Source organism: Pogona vitticeps, chromosome 2, assembly GCF_051106095.1.
Source record: "Pogona vitticeps strain Pit_001003342236 chromosome 2, PviZW2.1, whole genome shotgun sequence".
Lineage (NCBI taxonomy): Eukaryota > Metazoa > Chordata > Lepidosauria > Squamata > Agamidae > Pogona > Pogona vitticeps.
In genome coordinates, this window is record NC_135784.1 from 112,883,109 (window position 1) to 112,904,530 (window position 21,422).

The window sequence follows — 21,422 nt, forward strand, 5'->3', positions numbered from 1 at the left end:
TTTTTTTGAAGGCGCTGCGATTTGTGGTCCCCACGGATCCCGCACGTGTGCATATGCATACGGAAGCCAACGCGCACCCTCCTGGAACCGGGCGGCGGCCCAACAGCGGCGTTCCCGCGGGAACTAACCGCGGCCTCCGCTCCCGAAAGGGACCGTGTTTCTTTAACGACGGATCGAGCCTGCCTCTCGGGCCCTCCCCCCGGAATCTCGGGCCCGCCCGCTTCCTTTGTGGAGAGCGAGCAGAGCCGGTCGCGCTGCGGAGGGCGTCCCGCCTCCAGCCCGCCGATGTGACCCTTGCACGCCTGGACGCCGCCGCCGCCGTCCCCTCCTCCTCTTCCCCGGGCCCCCTTCCCCTCGCCTTGCCGCCCCTCCGGCCACCATGATGGCCGAGGCTCCCCATCATCCGCCGCCCGCGGCATCGCGGCTCCTTTTGTGGCTCGCGGTGGCGGGGATGTGGAGGGCGCCCTGCGCGGCTGCCGCGGGGGATGCCGCTGCGCCGGGCAAAATAGGTAGGCGCGCCGCTTTCCTCGCAGGGGAGGCCGGGCGTCGGCTCCCCCCCCCCCGCTGCTTTCGGGCAGGCCTCCTTCCTCCCCTGGGGGTGTCGAGGGGTAGCCCAGCCTCTGCAAGGCCCCCGGGAGCGCCGAAGGGCACATGGAGCGGGAAGCGGGGAGGGGGGAGTTCGGGAAAGCCAGCCCGGATGCCGGGGACGAGAGCAGGGCTGGACCGGCAGCCTGATGCATCCTTCTGTGGTGCTTGTTCTGCCGGCCGATGGTGCAGGCATTGTCCAGTAAGCGCCCTGAAACTGGGCCGGCGATTTTTGCGGGGTTTCATTAGCTACAAGGCACACAAAGCCTTGTGGGGCAGAACACGGGAGAGAAGAGTCTGCTGTTCTCATCATCATCATCATTATCATTATCATCATCATCATCATCATCGCTGCTCACTGATGACAATGCTGGTCGCGGCTGAGGGTGATTGCGGTCCAGTAGCACTTGGAGAGCCTCTTGCTCTCACCTCTGCCATTGCATGTGAAACACTTAAGGCAGGTGGTAAGCGTAATATGATCCTCCAGATGGTATTGGACTGCAAATCCCATCAGCGCAAGTCAGCATAGCCGGTGTTGAGGAAAGATGGGAGTTGCAGTCCATCCCTCTTGCAGCCTTAGGGGGGGAAGGAAACCTGCCTTAAACGCTTTCTTTGCCCAACCATAACCCAAGGGAAGGCTAATTTAAGTTAATTACTTTCTATATTCCTAACATCGATTTCCATATTCCATTTTCCTAATGCATTTCAATTCAATAGTTCACGCACTGAAGTTGTCTGTTGGAGGCGGGAATTTTTTGGAGTATGGTACCTGTAAGGTGCATGCTGTGGACTGAGAGGAGATGTTGTGGGATTTAGTCGCAATACATCCTTTAATTGCTAGCGCTCTACAGAAAGCACTTAATTCTCTCTCTGTTGTGTTCTTGCTATAATTCTTACCAAGCTTATTCGTCGGCAGTAGTTGTTAGCTGGAAGCAGGTCTCACCCATGCTGGTTGGAAGTTGCACTGATTGGATTGGATTCAAGATCCTTTTGTGCTCTTCTGGTAGGACTGTTGACATACCCACTGCTGTCTCTGTAGCTTGCTTTTGGGACATCCTTGTGTAAAAAAAAACTCCTTCTCTTCTTTTCTGTATTCAGGAAATGTGTACCAACCCACTTTGGAAGGAGTGGCTTGGTGCATTTCATGTTATGCACTCAGCCCTGTGAAAGCTACAACAGCTTTTTAAGGACGTTGTGAGATCCTGCTTCTTTGCTGGAATCTACTGTCATGGCAATCATTTAAGAACTGATCAAATGATAAAATCATTCATGACAGATATTTTCGCCTTCTGAATTTGCCTGGTTTCTCCCCCCGCCTTGCACTCTACCCTGTTGTGGGCTTGTGAAAATATGCCTGCAACAGTAGCAATTTATCATATCAAATGCTTGGTCATATATTGAACAGCCATGCATAGGTAGGATTCAACAGTATTGAGGGACTGTCAAAGCTTCTTAGCAAGAGAAAAGGAGAAAAAGGCAAAATATTGTAGTAGTTTCACTCTTGTTGTCACTTTGCTTCCTGTATCCTCTCTAGGACATGAATCTCACCGCCACCATAAAATAAATATATTTATAAATGTATTTATAGTCCTTGTGTCTTAAGATGTGACTATCTCGCCATGAAAGTTCACAGTGAAATGAATCTGCTAGTGCTACAATATTTTGCCCCCCCCTTTTCTTTTTTGAGCATGCTAAGCTAGACTAACATGGCTACTTCTTTGGAAATTGGTTCAAACCTTCCTGTTGCCTTCAGAACCTTTTCTATCTCCTTTGTTACAGCATTTTTTATTCCTTTTGCAAAGGAAATGTAAAAAGGATTGGATCAAATGAGTGGACTAAAGGACCTCTGTTTGCTGGGGGATAATAAATTGCTCTGAGATTCTGTGTGTTTGTGTATGGAAATGCCATCTCACCTTTGCGGAATGGGACAGGAGGTCAGGAGCTTGTGCTATATCTTTACTCAAGTCTCTCATTCTTCTGATCAAAAGTGACTTGGCTTGTGCTCTGTCTTATGCTTGGTCCTCTCCTTTGGTTTTTGGCAGCTGTGGTAGGAGCTGGGATCGGTGGCTCATCAGTGGCTCACTTTCTGCAGCAACACTTTGGGCCCCAGGTACAGCTGGATGTGTATGAAAAGGACACGGTAGGGGGTCGCCTGGCCACAGTCACGGTCAACAAGCAGCAGTATGAGAGTGGTGGGGCCTCTATTCATTCCCTCAACTTGCATATGCAGGATTTCGTGAAACTTCTGGGTGAGTGTCATTGACAGATTCCCCCCTCCCCTTTTTCTTTTTTCAGTCTGGTAAGTAGACGCCAATGTTTGTATGCTTTTCTTCTTCAAGCAGAATTGTGATCAGGAATCATAACTGTTCTGTAACATATGAGATCTTTAATAAAATGTTCGCAGTGCCAGGTGGTTTTCTTTCAGGAGTCAGCCAGCCAACCATGCTGTCACTCAGGACACATCATTCCAGTCACCCGTCCCTCAGATCTTCCAGTTTTCACTCACCCTCTCACCCAGCAATTCGCTTTCCTTGCCCACTGAACTGGCTTACTGAACTGTTTGCTTGCTTACTTTCTCCCTGAAACTCTGAACTTTTACAAAGTTTGGAGCTCTACCCATTTTGCTGATGGTGATGTTTTGGCAATATGTGTGGGCACTAGTGTCTGTTGTTAACAGATGTGAGAGTGATATGGCCGGATTGGGGGAGGTGTGGTCCTCCAAAAGTTGTTTGGTTGTATTGTCTCTCTGAATGGTGAGAAATTCAGGACAAACAAAGGAAGAATATTTAACCAAAGTGTAGAAGCACAGTCCTAGGGTACCCCCACAAGGAGGGCATGGTAAACCACTTCTGAATATTGTATACCTGGAAAACCCAGAAAAAGATTGCCATAAGTCAGAATTGACTTGATGGGACATAGTTATTATTTTATATAGCTTGTCTATAGAATTCACTTCCAGAAGATGCAGAGATGGATGCCAACCTAAATGGCTTAAAAAGAGATAAATGAGTGGGAGGGAGGGAGTTAATTACTGGGGCACGATCTCCAGAATGGTAAAAAAGACAGTATCTGTTCTGTCTTGTTTCCTCCATCTATAGGACTGAAGCACCGCCGAGAAGTGGCAGGAAAGAGTGCCATCTTTAGTGGGGAACAATTTGTCCTGGAGGAGACAGACTGGTATCTCTTGAACCTCTTTAGACTCTGGTGGCACTATGGCATGAGCTTTCTGCGCCTGCAGATGTGGGTGGAAGAGGTGATGGAGAAGTTCATGAGGTAGGTAGCAGAGAGGCCATTTCTGATCCTTCCAGAGGAAAACAGGACAACCAGCCTTCTTTTAACCTTGGACCTAGATGGTCGCCAGTCAGTCTGGAAAAAACTAGAACACATTGGACAAATGGGAGGTATCTGGAAGAGGAGTTTTGCTTCTTCAGACTTGTCTTCCCCTCTTTTCTTTCTTTTTTCACCCCTTTCAGAATTTACAAATACCAGGCTCATGGGTATGCATTCACTCACCTTGAGAAACTCTTGCATTCACTGGGTGGAGATGCCTTTGTCAACATGACACAGCGCTCAGTAGCAGAGTCCTTGCTGGAGGTGGGCGTGACGCAGCGCTTCATTGATGATGTCATTGTGGCCATTCTCCGAGCCAGCTACGGTCAGTCGGTTCTGGTGCCTGCATTTGCAGGTGAGTCGTGCTCATGTTCTCTTGCTCCAGACCTCCCAAAAATGCCTTGAGGGCATTTTCCCAACTGAGCATTGGTTCAGTTTGATAGACCAGGGGATGTTGTGGCACAGAGCAAAATAAATGGCTTGAAACAGCCTGTTTCTTTGACACCTGTCTCTTTTGTATTTCTCTCTTCAGGAGCCATGTCGCTAGCAGGGGCACAAGGCAACATGTGGGCAGTAGAAGGTGGGAACAAGCTGGTCTGCTCAGGTTTGCTGAAGCTTACAAAAGCCAACATAATCCAAGCCACTGTGAAAGCTATCTCCTTGCACAATTCAGGTGAGCCAGATTAGTTCTCCTTCTGTCTCTGGGACCACGTGATCTTGGGAAACAGGATTAGGAAACACTTTTGCCCATAACCTTGTAGAGCTGCCACCACTAAGATTACAGCAGAAGGACCAGCGTTTTGAGATCGTATAAGGCAGCATCCTGCATTCAAATGGGATTTGCCCATATTGATATAATTTGGCTTTAAAATCATTTTAGAATAAAATGGTGCAAATGGCTTGCATGCAGTTAATGTGTGTGCTTTTTAATATGTAAATAGCAGCAGAAGTGAAGCCTGATCCACATAAGAACTGTGCAAGTGGTAGAGAGAATGTATCTCTTTGTCAAAGCCTGCTGTCTACTTTTGGAGGCAGGATTGAACAACTTCAGGGACGTGGGTGTCATATTTTGCCCCTAGCAGCCACTTTGAGGTGCACCTAGTCCAGAAATTGCTAGTTTAAAACCTTTTAAAAATATAAACAGGAAATGTCCAGACAGACACTTACTCTTGCAAAAATCACAGTCCTGCAGACAAAAGCAGGCACTTCTAAAGGAATTTTAAGAATTTTCCCCCCATGGGTGAAAAATGGGCTCTGGGGTGGCCTTGAGCTGCCTAAATGCCACTAAAGACCACACATACCCACCTCTGTTTTAAATAGAAGTTTCTGGTACTGCTTCTGAACTATTTCCGTGAAAAGTTAATAGTTTTGGAGCATGGATGTTTGCGAGAACTTTAATGAGGAGGGAAAGAGTAGCTTAAGGTGGCTCAGGTAGCCTCTTGGCTTATATATACATAACAGAAAGCATCCCTTTTATCTGATGTAGTCCTGGAAGTCTGAGCACAATGGATGCTGAAGCTTTTGTAGAGATATTGGGTGTGGTCTGTCTTTACAACAGGAGTGACATCATCATTAGCAGCAGATTGCTTCTGATTAAAGACTTTTGTTTTTCATTTGGAGATGCACACAACTTCATCTCATTGTCTGTAAGCCATGCACACTCTGAAATTGGAAAGCGAAGTCTTTAATCAATGGCAGTCATTTCCTGATGATATAATTCCTGTTGTGCAGGCAGAGCTGTGCAACGGGATTTTGGCCAATATAATCAAATGAGAGTTTTGCGAAGGCTTTCACAGCCGGGATCTAATGTTTGTTCTGGGTTTTTCAGGCTCTTTGGCCGTGTTCTGAAGGTTGTTCTTCCTGACGTTTCGCCAGTCTCTGTGGCCGGTATCTTCAGAGCACAGGTTGCTGTCCTCTGAAGAGACTGGCGAAACGTCAGGAAGAACAACCTTCAGAACACGGCCAAAGAGTCCAAAAAACCCAGAACAACCAAATGAGAGTTATTTAGATGTTGTGCTGTGCCTTATTAAAATAGATATGGGAGCCATGATGTGGCATCCAATAACAGAATAATAATATAACAGAACTGCAGAGCTGGAAGGGACCCTATGGGTTATTGAGTCCAGAGCTCCTAACCTCTGGCTCTACAACCAGGTGCTCAAATCACTGGGCTATCAGGACTAGGAAACAGTGGCAGACAGGGAAGCAGGGCATGATCTGTGAGCTTGATAGGGGCTGGAAAGTGACAACCTCCTAATTGCGCTCCTCTTAGGATACTCTATGGTAGGCAGTAGTTAGTGTCACCACTGCGTGGGAGAGACTAACATGAAGAGCTACCTTGCTCTTGTATCTTTTATTCTTCCCACAGATTTGAGCAAATTCGGGGGAGGGGGACTTCTCTGCTGTTCACACATCTCTGGGCCTTTCCATATGATTGGTTGCACAAGAGATATGGAATAAATGTGCATTTATTGCAGAAAGCTTGTGCCTTCTTTGCAATTGCTCTTCTGTTGCAGCGGCATTACATTTCCTGAATAGCCAAAGCAAAATGCTTTACCTGGCAAAGACATGATACTTCCTCCAACATCACAGCTGTTGCGATGACTTGATATAAACATGGAAATATGAAAGTAAAACCACTTCCTAAATATCTCACATACCCTGAAAATGTGATGGGTGGAATAATTTCATGATGTAATTACCAGAGAGGAAAACATCTGTGAGTTTAAATTCTGTGAGTTTAAATTCTTCTTAAAATAAGGTCTTAAGAGATCATTTGATCTTGCACAGTAGGAATCCCCATCAACAGATACTTCTGCACCATACCAGGTGAATTCCTGTTGTGCTTTTTCTCTGAATGCCTGCCAGCCTACACACTTCTTGAATGTTGCTGGTTATGTAAACAACTCACACTTCTTATGCTGCGATTGTCCCCACCTGCTTTTGTTTCACGTCTTAGTGAGCCTTACGCTTTCAGGATTAACTACTTCTCTGTCCCTTAAGCCCCCTGGGGCCTCTCAGCCAAAGCAAGCGTTGCTCACCCTCTTGGTACTTCTTTTGTGAAAGCTGCAGTGTTAGCTGATGCATGCATCCTGCCTCTGTCACCTTGCATACGACAGCTCTGCTCTCATGATTTAATCTTGCCTAGGAGCATTTTCCTCTGTGCTCGCAGAAAGTGAGATTGTCTGTCCGGATCCCAGTTTGCTCACTCATGACCAGTCAGGAAGTCTCTCTCTCTTCTTGGATTAACATCCCTTTGTCACTGTTATGGATGTTCACTGAATTGATATTATGGGATGGGCCTAGGTAAACAAGCAGGGCCCAAATGTTAAAACTGAAAACATTGGGTGAGCTACACAAGGTCATACAATTAGCTAAGAAGTATAGGGAAAGCTAGTGCGGTGTAATGGGTAGAGTGATGGACCAGGACTCAGATGACCAGGGTCTAAATCCTCTCTTAGCCATGAAAACTCGCCACTTTCTAAATATCTCACATACTTTGAAAATCCTATTAAAATCTACTTAAGTCAGATGTGACTATACGGCACATCACAACAACAAAAATAAGAGGAACCATAGGACAATTTCCATTGGCAGAAAGTTTTCTTACGGAATCTCCCTCGTATATGACTCATATTCACTTATGGTGGCGACTATCTGCTTGGGTTCCAATTTTTGCTTTTTCTTCCTTGTTTCTCTCCAGAAGGCAAAACCTTCTACCAAGTACACTATGAAGATGAGGAAGGCCAAGGTTCCAGCTTCTATGACATAGTGGTTATTGCTACTCAGCTGCACAACAGCAAGAACAATATCACTTTCCAGAACTTTGACCCTCCCATTGCTGAGTTCCCTGGACTCTTTCGCACTACTGTCACATCCGTCGTCCACGGCTACCTCAACTCCTCTTATTTCGGCTTCCCAGACCCAAAGCTGTTCCCTTACGCCAGTGTCCTCACCACGGATACCCCTTCCCTCTTCTTCAATTCCATGGATAACATTTGCCCTGTTAATGTATCTGGTACCTTCAGACGAAAGCAGCCCCAAGACGCTGCCGTGTGGCGCGTCCACTCTCAGCACCCCCTGGAGAAGCAGGAGCTGAAGATTCTGTTCCGCTCGTACTACTCAGTTCAGGTGACCGAATGGCAGGCCTATCCTGACTATGAGTCTGCCAAGACCCTCCCACCCATTATTCTGCACGATAACCTTTACTATCTCAACAGCATGGAGTGGGTTGCCAGCTCAATGGAAATGGCTTCGGTGGCTGCCAAAAACGTGGCCCTCCTAGCCTACAGCCTCTGGTACCGTGATTTAGAGAAAATAGACCAGAAGGACCTCATGCACAAGGTGAAGACTGAGCTATGAACTTTGCAAGTCCTGCTAGAGTTGACTTTCCAGGAGTCTTATCTTTTATTTTCATGCAAGATGAAGATGATTACTGGAGGATTACACTGGAGTTTGGGTGGGGAAGTAAATGGAAGAGTTGCTATTACAAACAACCCTGTTCGTTGCCCATTCTCTGCAGGAAGTGTCTCCCAGGGCCGTGCAGTTGCCGTTCCGTTTCAGAGAGTCTGTGAACAAATATTTATGGGTGCCCAGCTTTTAAGACTTACAAGGGGACTCTGGGAAAGATCTAAGCCAGCTTATTTTAAGTTCCATCCAGGATGAATTTCTGCTTTAAAAACAGAGTGCTTGGCTTCCTATTCCAAGCAGTGGGCTTTTGCTCTCCTGAGTCCAGCTGCACATCACTCGGCAACCTCCCTCTTTGGAAAGGAACTACCCCAGAAGGGTTTCCCTCTTGCCTCCAAAGCAGCTGCCCGTCTTGACTCCTGGTTACTTTGTGCTGGGTTCCCTCCCTAGGCTCAGGTTTCAAAACAAAAAGCAGGGGCCCTTTTGCAGGGTGGGCAGGAGCTCTAGTGTGAAATTCCTTGCAAAATCTTCATGTTTCTGCCACTGTGTAACTCCCTTTGTTTTGTTACTAAGCCTTGATAATTTGCTTCCAGTTCTGGTCAACCAGAAAGCCCTGAGCTGAGTCTTCAGGTAATGGCTAACACTCAGGTGTAACATCCTTTCATCTTTGCCCTCCTGTAACATACGTGGCACTGTTTAACCACTGCCCTGGTACCTTCATTCCCTGCAGGTGATGGCAGATCTTTTGCTCCCTTGGCATGTGTATCGTAGAGGTGGGAGGATTTCCATGTTTGATAGGAGAAATGTTCCTGACTTGATCCCCTATGTCAGGTTGTAGTGGTCTGAAGGCCTTTTGCTGCCTGAGAAAGAACAGCAAACGATGCTTCTCTCCCTTAAAATGGTGGTGCATAGTACCCACCAAGAAGAGCAGCTTTGGCACCTGAGACAGAAATATGCCTTTCCCAGAACCTCTTTTATCTTCTTAGGACGTTTAAAAACAAAAATAGTAAATGAATCACTTGCTATGTTCTGCCTTTTCATGGTACTCTAAATCCACTGCCTAAGATGGCTGCCTCATTTTTTCTTACCAGAGGGGCAGCCCCATACCACCCCCCCTGTATCAAGCTGATTCCATGGGGGGTGGGCTGGGGAATCAGCAGCCCTCCCCATGTTGTTGGCCAGTGACAGGCTTGTCTTTCATCAGCTGGAAGGCTGGAGGTTTCCCACCCCTGTTCAAAGGCACGCCCTGAAATTCTGAATTGATGGCCTGTATGTTCATTTTCCTGTTGCTTGCTAATTGAGCTGTGCTCACCTGGAATTATTTTTATCTGAAAGGAACACCTTGATGTTGTCAGCTGCAAGGTCAATGAAATGGTGAGGCTCTCGCTAGTACTTGGACAAAAGGCTGATCTCGGCTTCGTGTCTAAGAGAGAGCATGTATTCTGTGACAAAGAGTGGCATTTTTTAAAAAAAATAAAAAGGGGGACTTTGATTAAATTTAAAATATATATGTAAAACAGCATGAGGGATCCACTTTATTGTCAAACAGTAAAGCTGCCTCTGGAGAAAAATAATGAGTTGAGTTTCCAGAAAGGGCCAGAGAAACAGGCGCTGGCCAACCTTGAATAAAGTTCCTTAACTGCAGGGTGATGGCGTGCTTCTGTTTAAACAAAGTGCTGAGAGTGAAGTAGATCAGAAGTAAAGTTGCAAGTTGATTCTTTCAGATTCTGGAGCATTAAGGCATAGAGGCAGTGCTCCTGCTTTGCATAGCAATTCCAGGATTTCTCACTCTGCAGGGTCACACAGGGCCTGCTGGTTAGGGCCATCCAGGAATTGCTACCTAAAGCCATAACTTCTAAACTGGGACACCTAGAAAATTGTTTCCTCTCTTTTTGGGGCTGCGTGGCTTCATGGATATATGGACAACTGCCTTACCTGAACCACAGTAATGTCTCTTTCCTGCTTAATTATATTTCCTCCTTTTAGGAAGCTGAACATCTAGGGAGGCCGATCATTTGTGGTCCATAGAATCTAGTTAGTAATGTGTATACTTTGGTAGGAGTAGACCAAGTTACTCTGCGGGCAAACTGTGTGCTCTTCCACTGAGCTGTTTTCATGAAAATGGAACCTGTGATTGCTTTCCAATGATCAATTACAAAGAAAAATCATGCTAAATGCAAGATACAGAGGTGAGAAAGATCATGTGCTAGGATGTCTACCCAGCACTTGATAAAACACAGCTTCTAAAACTGCTAACAATGTCATCTAGTTTCAGCCTTTCTGTTGAGTCCTGGATTACTGATGTGATGCACAGAACCTCTTGATAATTCAAGTGCTTGCTGTTAGCAGCCTCAGACTGTAATTGCACATTCTTCTTTCCTCAACCTGGCAGAAGAAAGAGCAAGAGCAGAGAGGGAGGATGGGCCTTTGCTGTCCAGTACTGTACTGGCAAGAGAAGGAAGTGGTGGTAAAGAAGGCAAGCACCGTACTAACCCTAAAGGATGCAAGAATTAGAGGTGTGTCCTTTGTGTATCCCTCAGAAGATGCAAGTGCAGCCCACAGCAATCGTCTCCATAACCATCTTGTGCTCTTTGTGGCACCTTTTCTTCTTCCTGTGAGGCTTGCTTGGTTCGCACAGCAAGCGGCGCACTGGGATTTTGCTGTAGATGGGGATGCTGACCATGGTGCGGTCTTCCTGCATGGTGAAGGGATTGATGCATCCTGCACATAAGCAGTGTGCCTCTGGGATGTCTGCTGGTACCCTTGTGGCATCGTGATTTATCCTGCAGGGAAATACGTCATCATCAGGTTATATGTGTCCATTCAGGGCAGATAGAAAAATGGCAGGTCATAGGAATGCATAGAGGTATTCCAGCACACGGTGACCAATTCTCCACCACTTAACTATGCCACCTTCCAGCACTTACATAAGAAAATGTTGAATTCTCCCAGAGACCCCAGAATATGGGGCAGGAAAATAAGGAGCTGCTTTCTTGTGGTCCAGCACTCTCAGCACTGGCACAGATTTGCTAAGGTTTCAAGCAGGATCCTTCCGTACTCTGCTGGGGATTGGACGTGGGACCTTCTGCATGAAAAGCACGTGGTCCATCACAAGAGCTGTAATGCCTCCTGGGTGGGAGACATGCAAACAAGACCCTCCAGCACAGATGCTCCCACCACTGCCTCTTGTGCCCATAGCCATGCCCTGGGAGCAAAATTAAATATTGGCAAAATTAAAAACATTCACACAGTCTGTTAAAACTAGATCTTGAAGCGAGTGCCCATTTCCACCAGTTAATCTACAAGAGTCTAGCAATGGGGTATCTTGACAGTTGTGCTATTTGGCGGCCAGGCTTTCAAATTAGGCCTGTGTTTATCTTCTACTGATTAATCATTTAAAAAAGCATGCTAAACACAACATGTGGAAATAAGCCATGTGCTCTAGCATCTTACATCACTTGAAGGAATTTGTCTTTTAAGTGATGCCATAAGCATATCATCTAATTTGACCCTCAGAAATTATGTCCTGAATAGAGAGAAATGATCTAAGATGCCATTGTCACTCCGTGTAAGAGAAGGAGCTAGGTAACACCTCAGCTTGGTGCAATGTCCTAAGGAGGGATGTGGCCATGTACTGAAGAGGGTTATGGCTCTATACTGGGGTTGTAGAAATAATCACAAGTCATACCTATTTTGTGGGTTTCCGCTGCTGTCTTGTTTGGGTCATGTTTCCTATCCCTCCACAAATGAAATTACACCATCTGTCTCTATGGTTTTAGAAACACTCAAACTGAAACACAGTAGTAAATTGCAATAGAGTAGACACACTGAATCAGTGGGGATTTAGTGAGTCCATTCTTCCGTAAGTTCTCTTGATTCAAGGGGCCTACTGTGATTAATGGATTTCAGCCCCAGAATCCCAAGCCACCTTGTTCCTGTTGATCCCGCTGTTGCCTGGAGATAAGTCAGAAAGTTTTGTGGGTTTGTCACCGTGTCCTCTTGATGAACTTAAGTCCCAGACTTGACTAGATGCCAAGGGAAGCAACAGGAACTCTGCCACTAAAATACCAGATTCCCTGGCAGTATAGTAGCTTCATTGAACCAACCAAAAGGGTGCAAAAATGTATGCAAGCTTTTGAACCTCCATTCTATTGATTAGGTAAGATATTCTAAACAGGTGGCTTAGGGGGAAAGGGAGGGGGTCTAAATTGATGTGGATGTTCCTGCATCGCTTGTCATGAGATCTAGTCTAGCTTCAAATTGCTTCTTGTAAAATATTGCCTGTTTAAGAGACCTGAAGATTTTAAAAGTGTGCACACATTGTGTGTTTGTGTGTGCGTGCCTCTTTCATTGGCCTAATAAAGATATTGGAACAATATGAATGTTAGAACTTTTAATTCTGGCTGATTTGGCTACCTTTCCTTTTTGTATGAGATACCCATGGCATGTTTAGGCCTAACGAGGCAAATCATTTCATCAGAAAAACAATAGATTTATAAAATTTTAAAGGGGGCCACAGGAGGGGGAATCCAGTGCCAAGAATTCAGGTTCTGCCTAGAAAGCTTTTCCTGCTACATACAGTTGTATTTTCTTGGCAGAATCTTAAGAATGGGTAGTAACCAATATGCCAAGGAATGAGCGAGCTACGAGTTAGCTACAGAATTCCATTCCCAAACCATACAGTGGGAGGAATGTACCAGTTGGACAATTTGTTTTCCATTCTCTTAGAAAGAAGTCTGTTCTTCAGTTTGAAATAAACAATTAGATACAAACCACGTGTTGATGACGCAACTTGCCAGGAAGCCTCCTGAGATGCGGCACTTGGAGGCATACAGTGGCAGCCACCATGTCATGGCATCTAATACTTTAAAGTCAGGTGCAGCCTGTACAGTGGCACTCACCCCCCTTATCCTATCACCCCCACATGCCCTGCTGCCTCCAGACAGCTCTGCAGCAGTGGTCGAAAAGGCCCAATTCACAGGGCTGGCCTAAGGCAAAGTGCTTCTTGACAGCAAAGAACAACATCCCTTCCCTCCCAATGCACAGAAGCAAGTAAAAGGACATTGGGATTTTACTACAACCCTGGCAATGGACCATTGATACCCTACCAAAACCAGGCCTACACAGCTCTTCAGTAATGGCTGAAGGGATGCTTATGAGCAACAGCTGTGGGCTGGTGTCACCATCCATCCTCATCCAATGACTGAGGGGCTGCCTCATGTTACTATTGGGAACAGGGCTGAGCTTGCTTGAGGTACTGGTGACAGAGGCGGCCTGACTGGTGCCTGCCAGGGTTCAGACACTCCCAAAAAGTGCAGCCAAGAATCTGCTCACAACCCGAGTTCAATCCTTCAAAAACCAAGTAAAAACATGGATGTTCGTGCAGGCCTTCCCTCCAGTTAACCCTTGATTACTTTTTCTTTCTTTCTTTCTTCTTTCTCTCTTGCCATCTTGAATAATTTATTAATTTGTTAGCTCATGTTATAATTTTGTGTATATTTGTATGTTTTAATCTATGTATTTGGAAGCCGCCTGGAGTGGTCGTAAGACCAGATGGGTGGAGTATAAATAAAATAAAATAAAATAAAATAAACCCTGGACTCAGGTAGCTGGCTCAAGGTTGACTCAGCTTTTCATCCTTCTGAGGTCAGAAAAACTGAATACCCAGCTCATGTGGGGGGCGGGGATGTGTAGCTTACACAATTAAATTGTAAACCACCCAGAGAGAGCTTTAAGCATTATGAGGCATTCTATAAGCGCATTTTTAGCCTGTCAGAAGAAGGATAGCAAGAGAGAGAAGAATCCCAATCTCTGCTGGGAGGCAGCTCCAAAGTCAGGGAGTCGCCACAGAGAAGACCCTCTCTCACATCCTCATCACATGAGCCTTGGAAGGTGGTGGGACTGAGAGAAGGGTCCGTCCTGCTGATGTCAAAAAACAGGCAAGATTGTGAGGGAGATTAGGTATTTTAGACAGCCTGTGCCTAGGCTTTATAAGGCTTTATAACCATCAATTTGAACTGTACCCAGAAATACATGGTAGCCAATGAAGTTGTTGTTTTAAAAAAAACTATGTTATATGCGGGTCTCTTTCAGCAGTCTGGCTATAGTGTTTTGAACCAGCTGAAGTTTCCAAACAGTCTTCAAAGGTGGACTCATATACAGTGTGTTACAGCAATCCAAGTAGGATATATCTAAAATATGCTTCACCGTAGCCAAGGCAGACATTTCCAGGAATAGGTGTAGCTGGTATGCTAGCTTTAGCAATGCAAATGCACTCTAGGAGAACCACTAGTACTTGGGCATCTAGACTCAGGGCCGAATCCATGAGCAACCCAAGTCGTGAATCTGGGTTTTCAGAGGAAGTTTAACCCCATTCCACAGAGGTTATACCCACTCCTTGATCTTCTGGGACTATACCGCACTGCCCTAGCCTGCTACAATATGCATCTGGAAAAATAATATACAGAAGATATTTCATTCATTATGATTTCCTCTGTGGCATGTAGCTGTGCCAGTCTAGCCGGTTCTCCGAGGATGTTGTTTGTGAAATCTCAGTAACAAACCTGCCCTCCCACTCCTGTGCTTCACTAGGTTTTGATACATTTGCTATCATTTCTTTTGTGACTTGTTTCCTTTGTTGGTTAACATGAGGACTGGAGTACTTTTGGAAGGCATCAGTACCCACCCCACTTCATTAAATAGGGACAAGTTCTTGTCTTGTTAACTGTGGGTTATGATTTGCTTGGATATCATACTAAAAATAAAATGCAACGGTGGCACAGTTTTTGGATTGTACTGAGACTAGCTCTCGCTCTCTTGCTCTCTGGGCCAGACCTAGATTCTGGGAACTGAACTGTATATTGCACATAAGTCATTATAAGAAAAGGGAATTCTTTTAACTGCAGGAGGTATATGATTGTCACGACAGGAGCTTTTCTCTCAAATTACTTTGTTCTGTGATTGAGTTAGGCTTCATTTGCAACTCTGGGTTCTCAGATACAAAAGTTTGCTTGAATCATGCCTCTAGAACACTAATAAGACTGCAGCAATACACTAAGTGTAGCACACTGTTGAGCCCAGAGTCCAGCGCAATCCTTCTCACCTGTAGGCCCAAGGAGACAAACTTCTTTTGTTGGACATCCAGAGTCTCAAGTTGACTTGGCATTTGCTATCTAGTGGCTCTGAGCTATTCTGCAGCTGGTTAACCATTTCATGGATACTCCGCTCATAATCCTCTACAAGGGTGTAGTCTGTGGAGGCGCCTGGACTGATTCTCAACAGTGGGTCAGGTGATGATTCCTGAGCCCTCCGGTGCTGGTCCTTGATTTTTGCTGAGCCTCTCTTTTTTCCTTTTGTGCTTTTGCTCTGCTCTTTTGTCTCTGTGGTGAAGTCTAGTGAGAAGGAAAGGCAAAGAGCATAGAAAACCATCTGGGGGGAAAAACAAGCAAGCTGGTTATTTAATTGATTGATTACATTATTTGCATGTTGTATGATGCCTATAAAACATTTTAAAGTATCTAAACATCATGAAGCAATTTAAATGATAAAATGAAGTGTAAGCAAAAATCTAAATCTATAGTAATAGAAAACCAACTTGATAAAAAAATGCAGATGCAGAGATAAAGCTAGCTTGATTAAAAACAAACACAAAGCAGATTAAATAAAATGTGGTTAAAAATGAGGAGGTAAAACCATCCATGTAATAAAACAGTACTTAAAACTGGCACCATGTTGTTGTTGTTTAGCCGTTAAGTCATGTCCAACTCTTCATGACCCCATGGACCAGAGCACACCAGGCCCTCCTGTCTTCCACTTCCTCCCGGAGTTTGGTCAAATTCATGTTGGTCGCTTTGATGACACTGTCCAACCATCTCATCCTCTGTCGTCCCCTTCTCCTCTTGCCTTCACATTTTCTCAACATCAGGGTCTTTTCCAGGGAGTCTTCTCTTCTCATGAGACAGCCAAAGCATTGGAGCCTCAGCTTCAGGACCTGTCTTTCCAGTGAGTACTCAGGTTTGATTTCCTTCAGAATGGATAGGTTTGATCTCCCTGCAGTCCAATTCAAAAACATCAATTCTTTGGCAGTCAGCCCTCTTTGTGGTCCAGCTCTCACTTCCATACATCACTACTGGAAAAACCATAGCTTTGAGTATGCGCACTTTTGTCGGCAAGGTCATGTCTTTGATTTTTAAGATGCTGTCTAGGTTTGCCATCACTTTCCTCCTAAGAAACAGGCATCTTTTAATTTCATGGATGCTGTCACCATCTGCAGTGATCATGGAGCCCAAGAAAGAAAAATCTGTCACTGCCTCCATAACTTCCCCTTTGATTTACCAGGAGGTGATGGGACCAGTGGCCATGATCTTCGATTTTTTGATGTTGAGCTTCAGACCATTTTTTGCGCTCTCCTCTTTCACCTTCATTAAGAGGTTCTTTAATTCCTCCTCATTTTCTGCCATCAGAGTGGTATCATCTGCTTATATGAGGTTGTTGATATTCCTTCTGGCAATCTTAATTCCAGTTTGGGATTCATCCAGTCCAGGCTTTCACATGATTTATTCTGCGTATAAGTTAAATAAACTGGGAGACAATATACAGCCTTGTCATAGTCCTTTCCCAATTTTGAACCAATCAGTTGTTCCATATCTAGTTCTAACTGTTGCTTCCTGTCCCACATGTAGATTTCTCAGGAGATAGATAAGGTGGTGAGGCACTCCCATTTCTTTATGGACTTGCCATAGTTTGCTGTGGTCCACACAGTCAAAGGCTTTTGCGTAGTCAATGAAGCAGAAGTAGATGTTTTTCTGGAACTCTCTGGCTTTCTCCATTATCCAGCGCATGTTAGCAATTTGGTCTCTACCGTACAGTATTTGCCACCGTACAAGGTGTCTGGCCGTATAAGACCCCCCAACATTTCCACTCAAAATATAGAGTGGATGGCTCTGCTCTGGTGCCAGCGCCAGCTGCCTGGGGCTCTGCCTGGGCCCGCCCTGGAAGTTCATGGCTGGCGGAGGAGAGCGAGGAAGAGGGGAAGAGCGCACACGCGCATGCCAGCTGGCTCAAGCAACGAGAGGACAAGGAAGAGGGGGAGAGGCTGGGTGGGCGGTGGGAGGAGGAGGAGGAGGAGGAGGAGGAAGAGGGGAAGCGGGCGGGTGGTGGGCGAGCGACTGCCTCCATCCCGACTGACTGACTGACTGACTGACTGCCCACCTGCCTTCCTCCCCCAAATGAAGTGCACCCAGCATACAAGACAACCCCCCCACACACTTGGAGGCATGTTTTTAGGCCAAAAAAGTCATCTTGTATGCCAGCAAATACGGGTAGTTCCTCTGCCCCTTCGAAATCCAGCTTGTACTTTCGGGAGTTCTCGGTCCACATACTGCTGAAGCCTACCTTGCTAGTGTGTGAAATGAATGCAATTGTATGGTAGTTGGAGCATTCTTTGGCACTGCCCTTTTTTGGATATGGGATGTAGACTGATCTTTTCTAATCCTCTGGCCACTGCTGAGTTTTCCAAACTTGCTGGCATATTGAGTGTAGCACCTTAACAGCGTCATCTTTTAAGATTTTGAATAGTTCAGCTGGAATGCCATCACCTCCACTGGCCTTGTTGTTCGCCAAGCTTTCTAAGGCCCACTTGACTTCACTCTCCAGGATGTCTGGCTCAAGGTCAGCAACCACACTATCTGGGTTGTCCAGGACATCCAGATCTTTCTGGTGTAATTCTTCTGTGTATTCTTGCCACCTCTTCTTGATGTCTTCTGCTTCTGTTAGGTCCCTACCATTTTGTCCTTTATCATGTCCATCTTTGCACAAAATGTTCCTTTAATATCTCCAATTTTCTTGAACAGATCTCTGGTTTTTCCCTTTCTATTATTTTCCTCTATTTCTTTGCACTGTTCATTTAAGACGGCCCTCTTGTCTCTCCTTGCTGTTCTTTGGATGTCAATGTTTATTCTTGCCATCTCCTGTTGGACCACATCCAGCTTCCCAAAGTTCATAGATCTTACATTCCAGGTTCCTATGCAGTCTTTTTCTTTGCAGCATCAGACTTTCCTTTCACTTCCAGGCACATCTGCAGCTGAGTGTCCTTTCGGCTTCAGCTCTGGAACTACTTGTCCTTGTCCTCCGCTCTTCCTCAGTAGCATGTTGGACGCCTTCCGACCAGAGGGACTCATCTTCCAGCGTCATATCTTTTAGCCTTTTGTTTCTGTCCATGGAGTTTTCTTGGCAAAGATACTGGAGTGGCTTGCCAGTTCCTGCTCCAGGTGGGTTGTGTTTAGTCAGAACTCTCCATTCTGACCTGTACGTCTTGGCTGTCCCTGCACAGCATAGCACATAGCTTCTCTGAATTACTCAAGCCCCTTCGCCACGACAAGGCAGCAATCCATGAAGGGGCACCATGTAGTAGGGACTAAAATTGCGAAGTTTGGCATCCTGCTTTTTGGCATAGCAGAGTCCAGGTCTCAGATTACTCAAGCACAGGCCAGCAAGGCATAAGCCTCTAGAGAAGCACGGACAGGGGAGACATAAAGTAGAACAGGGGTGAGCTCCCTGAGACCCTCCAGGCATTGGATTGCAGGTCCCCTCATCCTTGACCATTGTCCATGCTGGCCAAGGCTGATGGGAGCTCATGTTCAGGATGCTATGGAGGGCTACAGGTTCCCTGTCCCTGAAACAGGCAGCAAAGGGCTCTGCAGGGAAAGTGTGGCACAGAAATTGTTACCAGTGTGGTGGTTGGTTAGAAAGTTAAGAATGGGATCAAGACACACTTGCAAAGAAATGCAGCCTATGAGAAGTCTGACTAGCACTAACTGGACCATGGTTTGGTCGAAAGACTCCACTTGGAAGCTCTGTAGCCTCATTTCTAAACAGCTGGCCACTTAAGAATGTGACATTTGGTCCTCTCTCAGGTCACAAAGCCATTCTCTTCCACTGCTGTAGGCTGACATGACAGGGATGGCATGCAGGAAGAATACCAGCAGAATGCTTAGGCAGCCTGCAGAGAGGCCAGCGGCAGCCCCCCTTTTCCCTCAAGGAAACTCCATTCTGTTCAGGCTGAAATCTACTCTTCTTTTATACCCAGAGTGTGTGAGGCAGGCCGCACCTGAGAGGGCATCCATCATACATCAAGAAAGGGAGACATGAAGGCAGGAATCTTGCGATTTGGATTGTCTTCCAGGGAGGGAGAATATAATATATTGTGTTATTGGGTTTTTTCTCCTCATGCTTAAACTTAATTTTTTATCGGTTTGTTCCGGTCCTGTCCTCTAGACCAGAGAATAAAGTCTGCTTTGACAGCAAGCTATCATGACTCTCTCCCCCAAATCTCTTTGCCCGACTTGGTTTCTTTGCTCCTCTGAACATAAACTACCTGTTGCTTTCTTATAATGTTTGTATGTGTGTGCAATTTAAAGAGGGTGTCAGATTTCTCTCCAAGTCTTGCTTTCTCTCTAGATGGTTTAATGGCCCAGATCACATATTTATGTACATGTAGAATGCAAGGTTGTTGATGTGGGTAGGATAAAAGTTGAAATTAGTGTAGTAGAAGACTGTAGTTCATAACACAAAACTGAGAAACAATTACCTTGTTACAAAATATCCTATTACTCTATGTGGTATATTTATAACTCAGTCTTCTTTCAAGAATGAAATCACACATTAAAAGAAATGAATATTTCTGGCTCTTCCAGTGTTTCCCTTCCAGGCACTCAGTTCCTCCAAAGCTTTGTGCCTGAACAATCACACTTGAAAATGAAGCCCATGTTTACAAAAATGAGCTAATTTGCAACATGCAGAGGTAAGGAAACCTTGTGCCAGGACAAATGGAGGTTCTGCTTCTAGTGACATGCTAACGTTATCATTTAGTTTGATTCTAAGGAACTTGGGGCCACATGGAGATTAAGCCAGTTTGTCCCAACAGTCAATAACCTTATGAGCCAGGTGGATTGGCTGAGGACTGTGAGCAAAAGATGGCAACTTAAAACAAAACAGAACAAAACAAAATCCTCATGGTAGCATGTTGGTCACATGCTATACAAGAGGACCTGTTAGTTCAAAGGTGCCAAATATGGAGCTGCTGGCTAGAACGCGTACAAGCTTCAATGCAATGGTGTGGGAGAGCCGTTTTAGCCTGTTTTGTTTTGTTTTGTTTTGTTTTTGCATTATTTGATTGCATTTTGCCAGATGGACTATTTATATCAGCCCATCCCTTTCCTCTTCAGCAGTCCACTTCCTGTATTACAGTTCAGTGAAGACATGGTGGTGTTAATAAAATAAAACCCCGCTTCCATGTCCTACGCCTGCCTTTTTCTGCTTGGCGGCTGCTTCTGCCCCATTTTGGTTCTTTCAGATCCCTGAGGTTTCCATGGATCCTTATACGTACAAGCCAATCATTCCTACATGACAGCAGCAATCAAGCTGTCTGCCCGTTTCATTGAGGGCAAACGTGCTGCATTCGCTGAGCTCTTTTTCCTCTCAAGGAATCCACTCTCCCCCCCCACACACACACACGCCACCTTTCTTTTCCTTTTTTTTGTCTCTTTCACAGCAGGCGCTGAAAGCAAAAGCTCACCCAGGGAAAGGTTTACACTTCCCAAAGCAAACAAGTCTGACAGGCCATTAATAAATAGAAAGTAAATAAAAGAGGCACAAAGACAGCCAAGCAAGCACCTACCAGTTTTGGAGCCCACTCCATCTCAGTCGGTGGGTGGGTGGGTGGGTAGGTGGGTGGGTGGGGGAGTGCGGACTGCACAGATGCCTCCCTTCGCTGCTGCAGAATGAAGGGATGTGAGATGGGACGGGCGCTTTTTAAAAGGAAAGCAACAACCCCTAATCTCTTCATCGCCAGGGAGGTGGGCCTGCCTGGCACCAAGGAATCTTCCCAGGGTGCCAGCCAGGATGTTGACAGAAAGGACAGCCACCAGAGCCGTATGCTACCCAGCAGGCCTGTAGGTTTTCCTTGCGGGGGTGTGGGGGGGTCACGGCACACACAGACGCAGACAGACACATAGACACACAGAATACATCATCTCCACTGGCCAAGCCTGCTGAAAAGGCCAGGACAGGCGATGGGCTGCAAAATATTTTTCTGAAGACAA

At 45.7% G+C, this 21,422-nt stretch overlaps 2 protein-coding genes across 2 annotated transcripts; one reads left to right on the forward strand and one right to left on the reverse strand.

The window, feature by feature from the left end:
• Window positions 1–247: 247 nt before the first annotated feature.
• PCYOX1L (prenylcysteine oxidase 1 like) lies at window positions 248–12,700 on the forward strand. The gene is made up of 6 exons (XM_072990250.2): window positions 248–509; window positions 2,628–2,834; window positions 3,684–3,858; window positions 4,059–4,270; window positions 4,448–4,588; window positions 7,619–12,700. The coding sequence occupies exons 1-6, from the start codon at window positions 380–382 to the stop codon at window positions 8,275–8,277; spliced, it is 1,524 nt and encodes a 507-aa protein (XP_072846351.2). The 5' UTR covers window positions 248–379; the 3' UTR covers window positions 8,278–12,700.
• Window positions 9,831–21,197, reverse strand: IL17B (interleukin 17B). Its single transcript, XM_020780462.3, has 3 exons — window positions 20,999–21,197; window positions 15,425–15,750; window positions 9,831–11,105 (listed from the first exon to the last, which is right to left on the reverse strand). Exons 1-3 carry the CDS (start codon window positions 21,164–21,166, stop codon window positions 10,859–10,861), a joined length of 741 nt encoding a protein of 246 aa, XP_020636121.2. The 5' UTR covers window positions 21,167–21,197; the 3' UTR covers window positions 9,831–10,858.
• Between the last annotated feature and the right edge of the window lie 225 nt (window positions 21,198–21,422).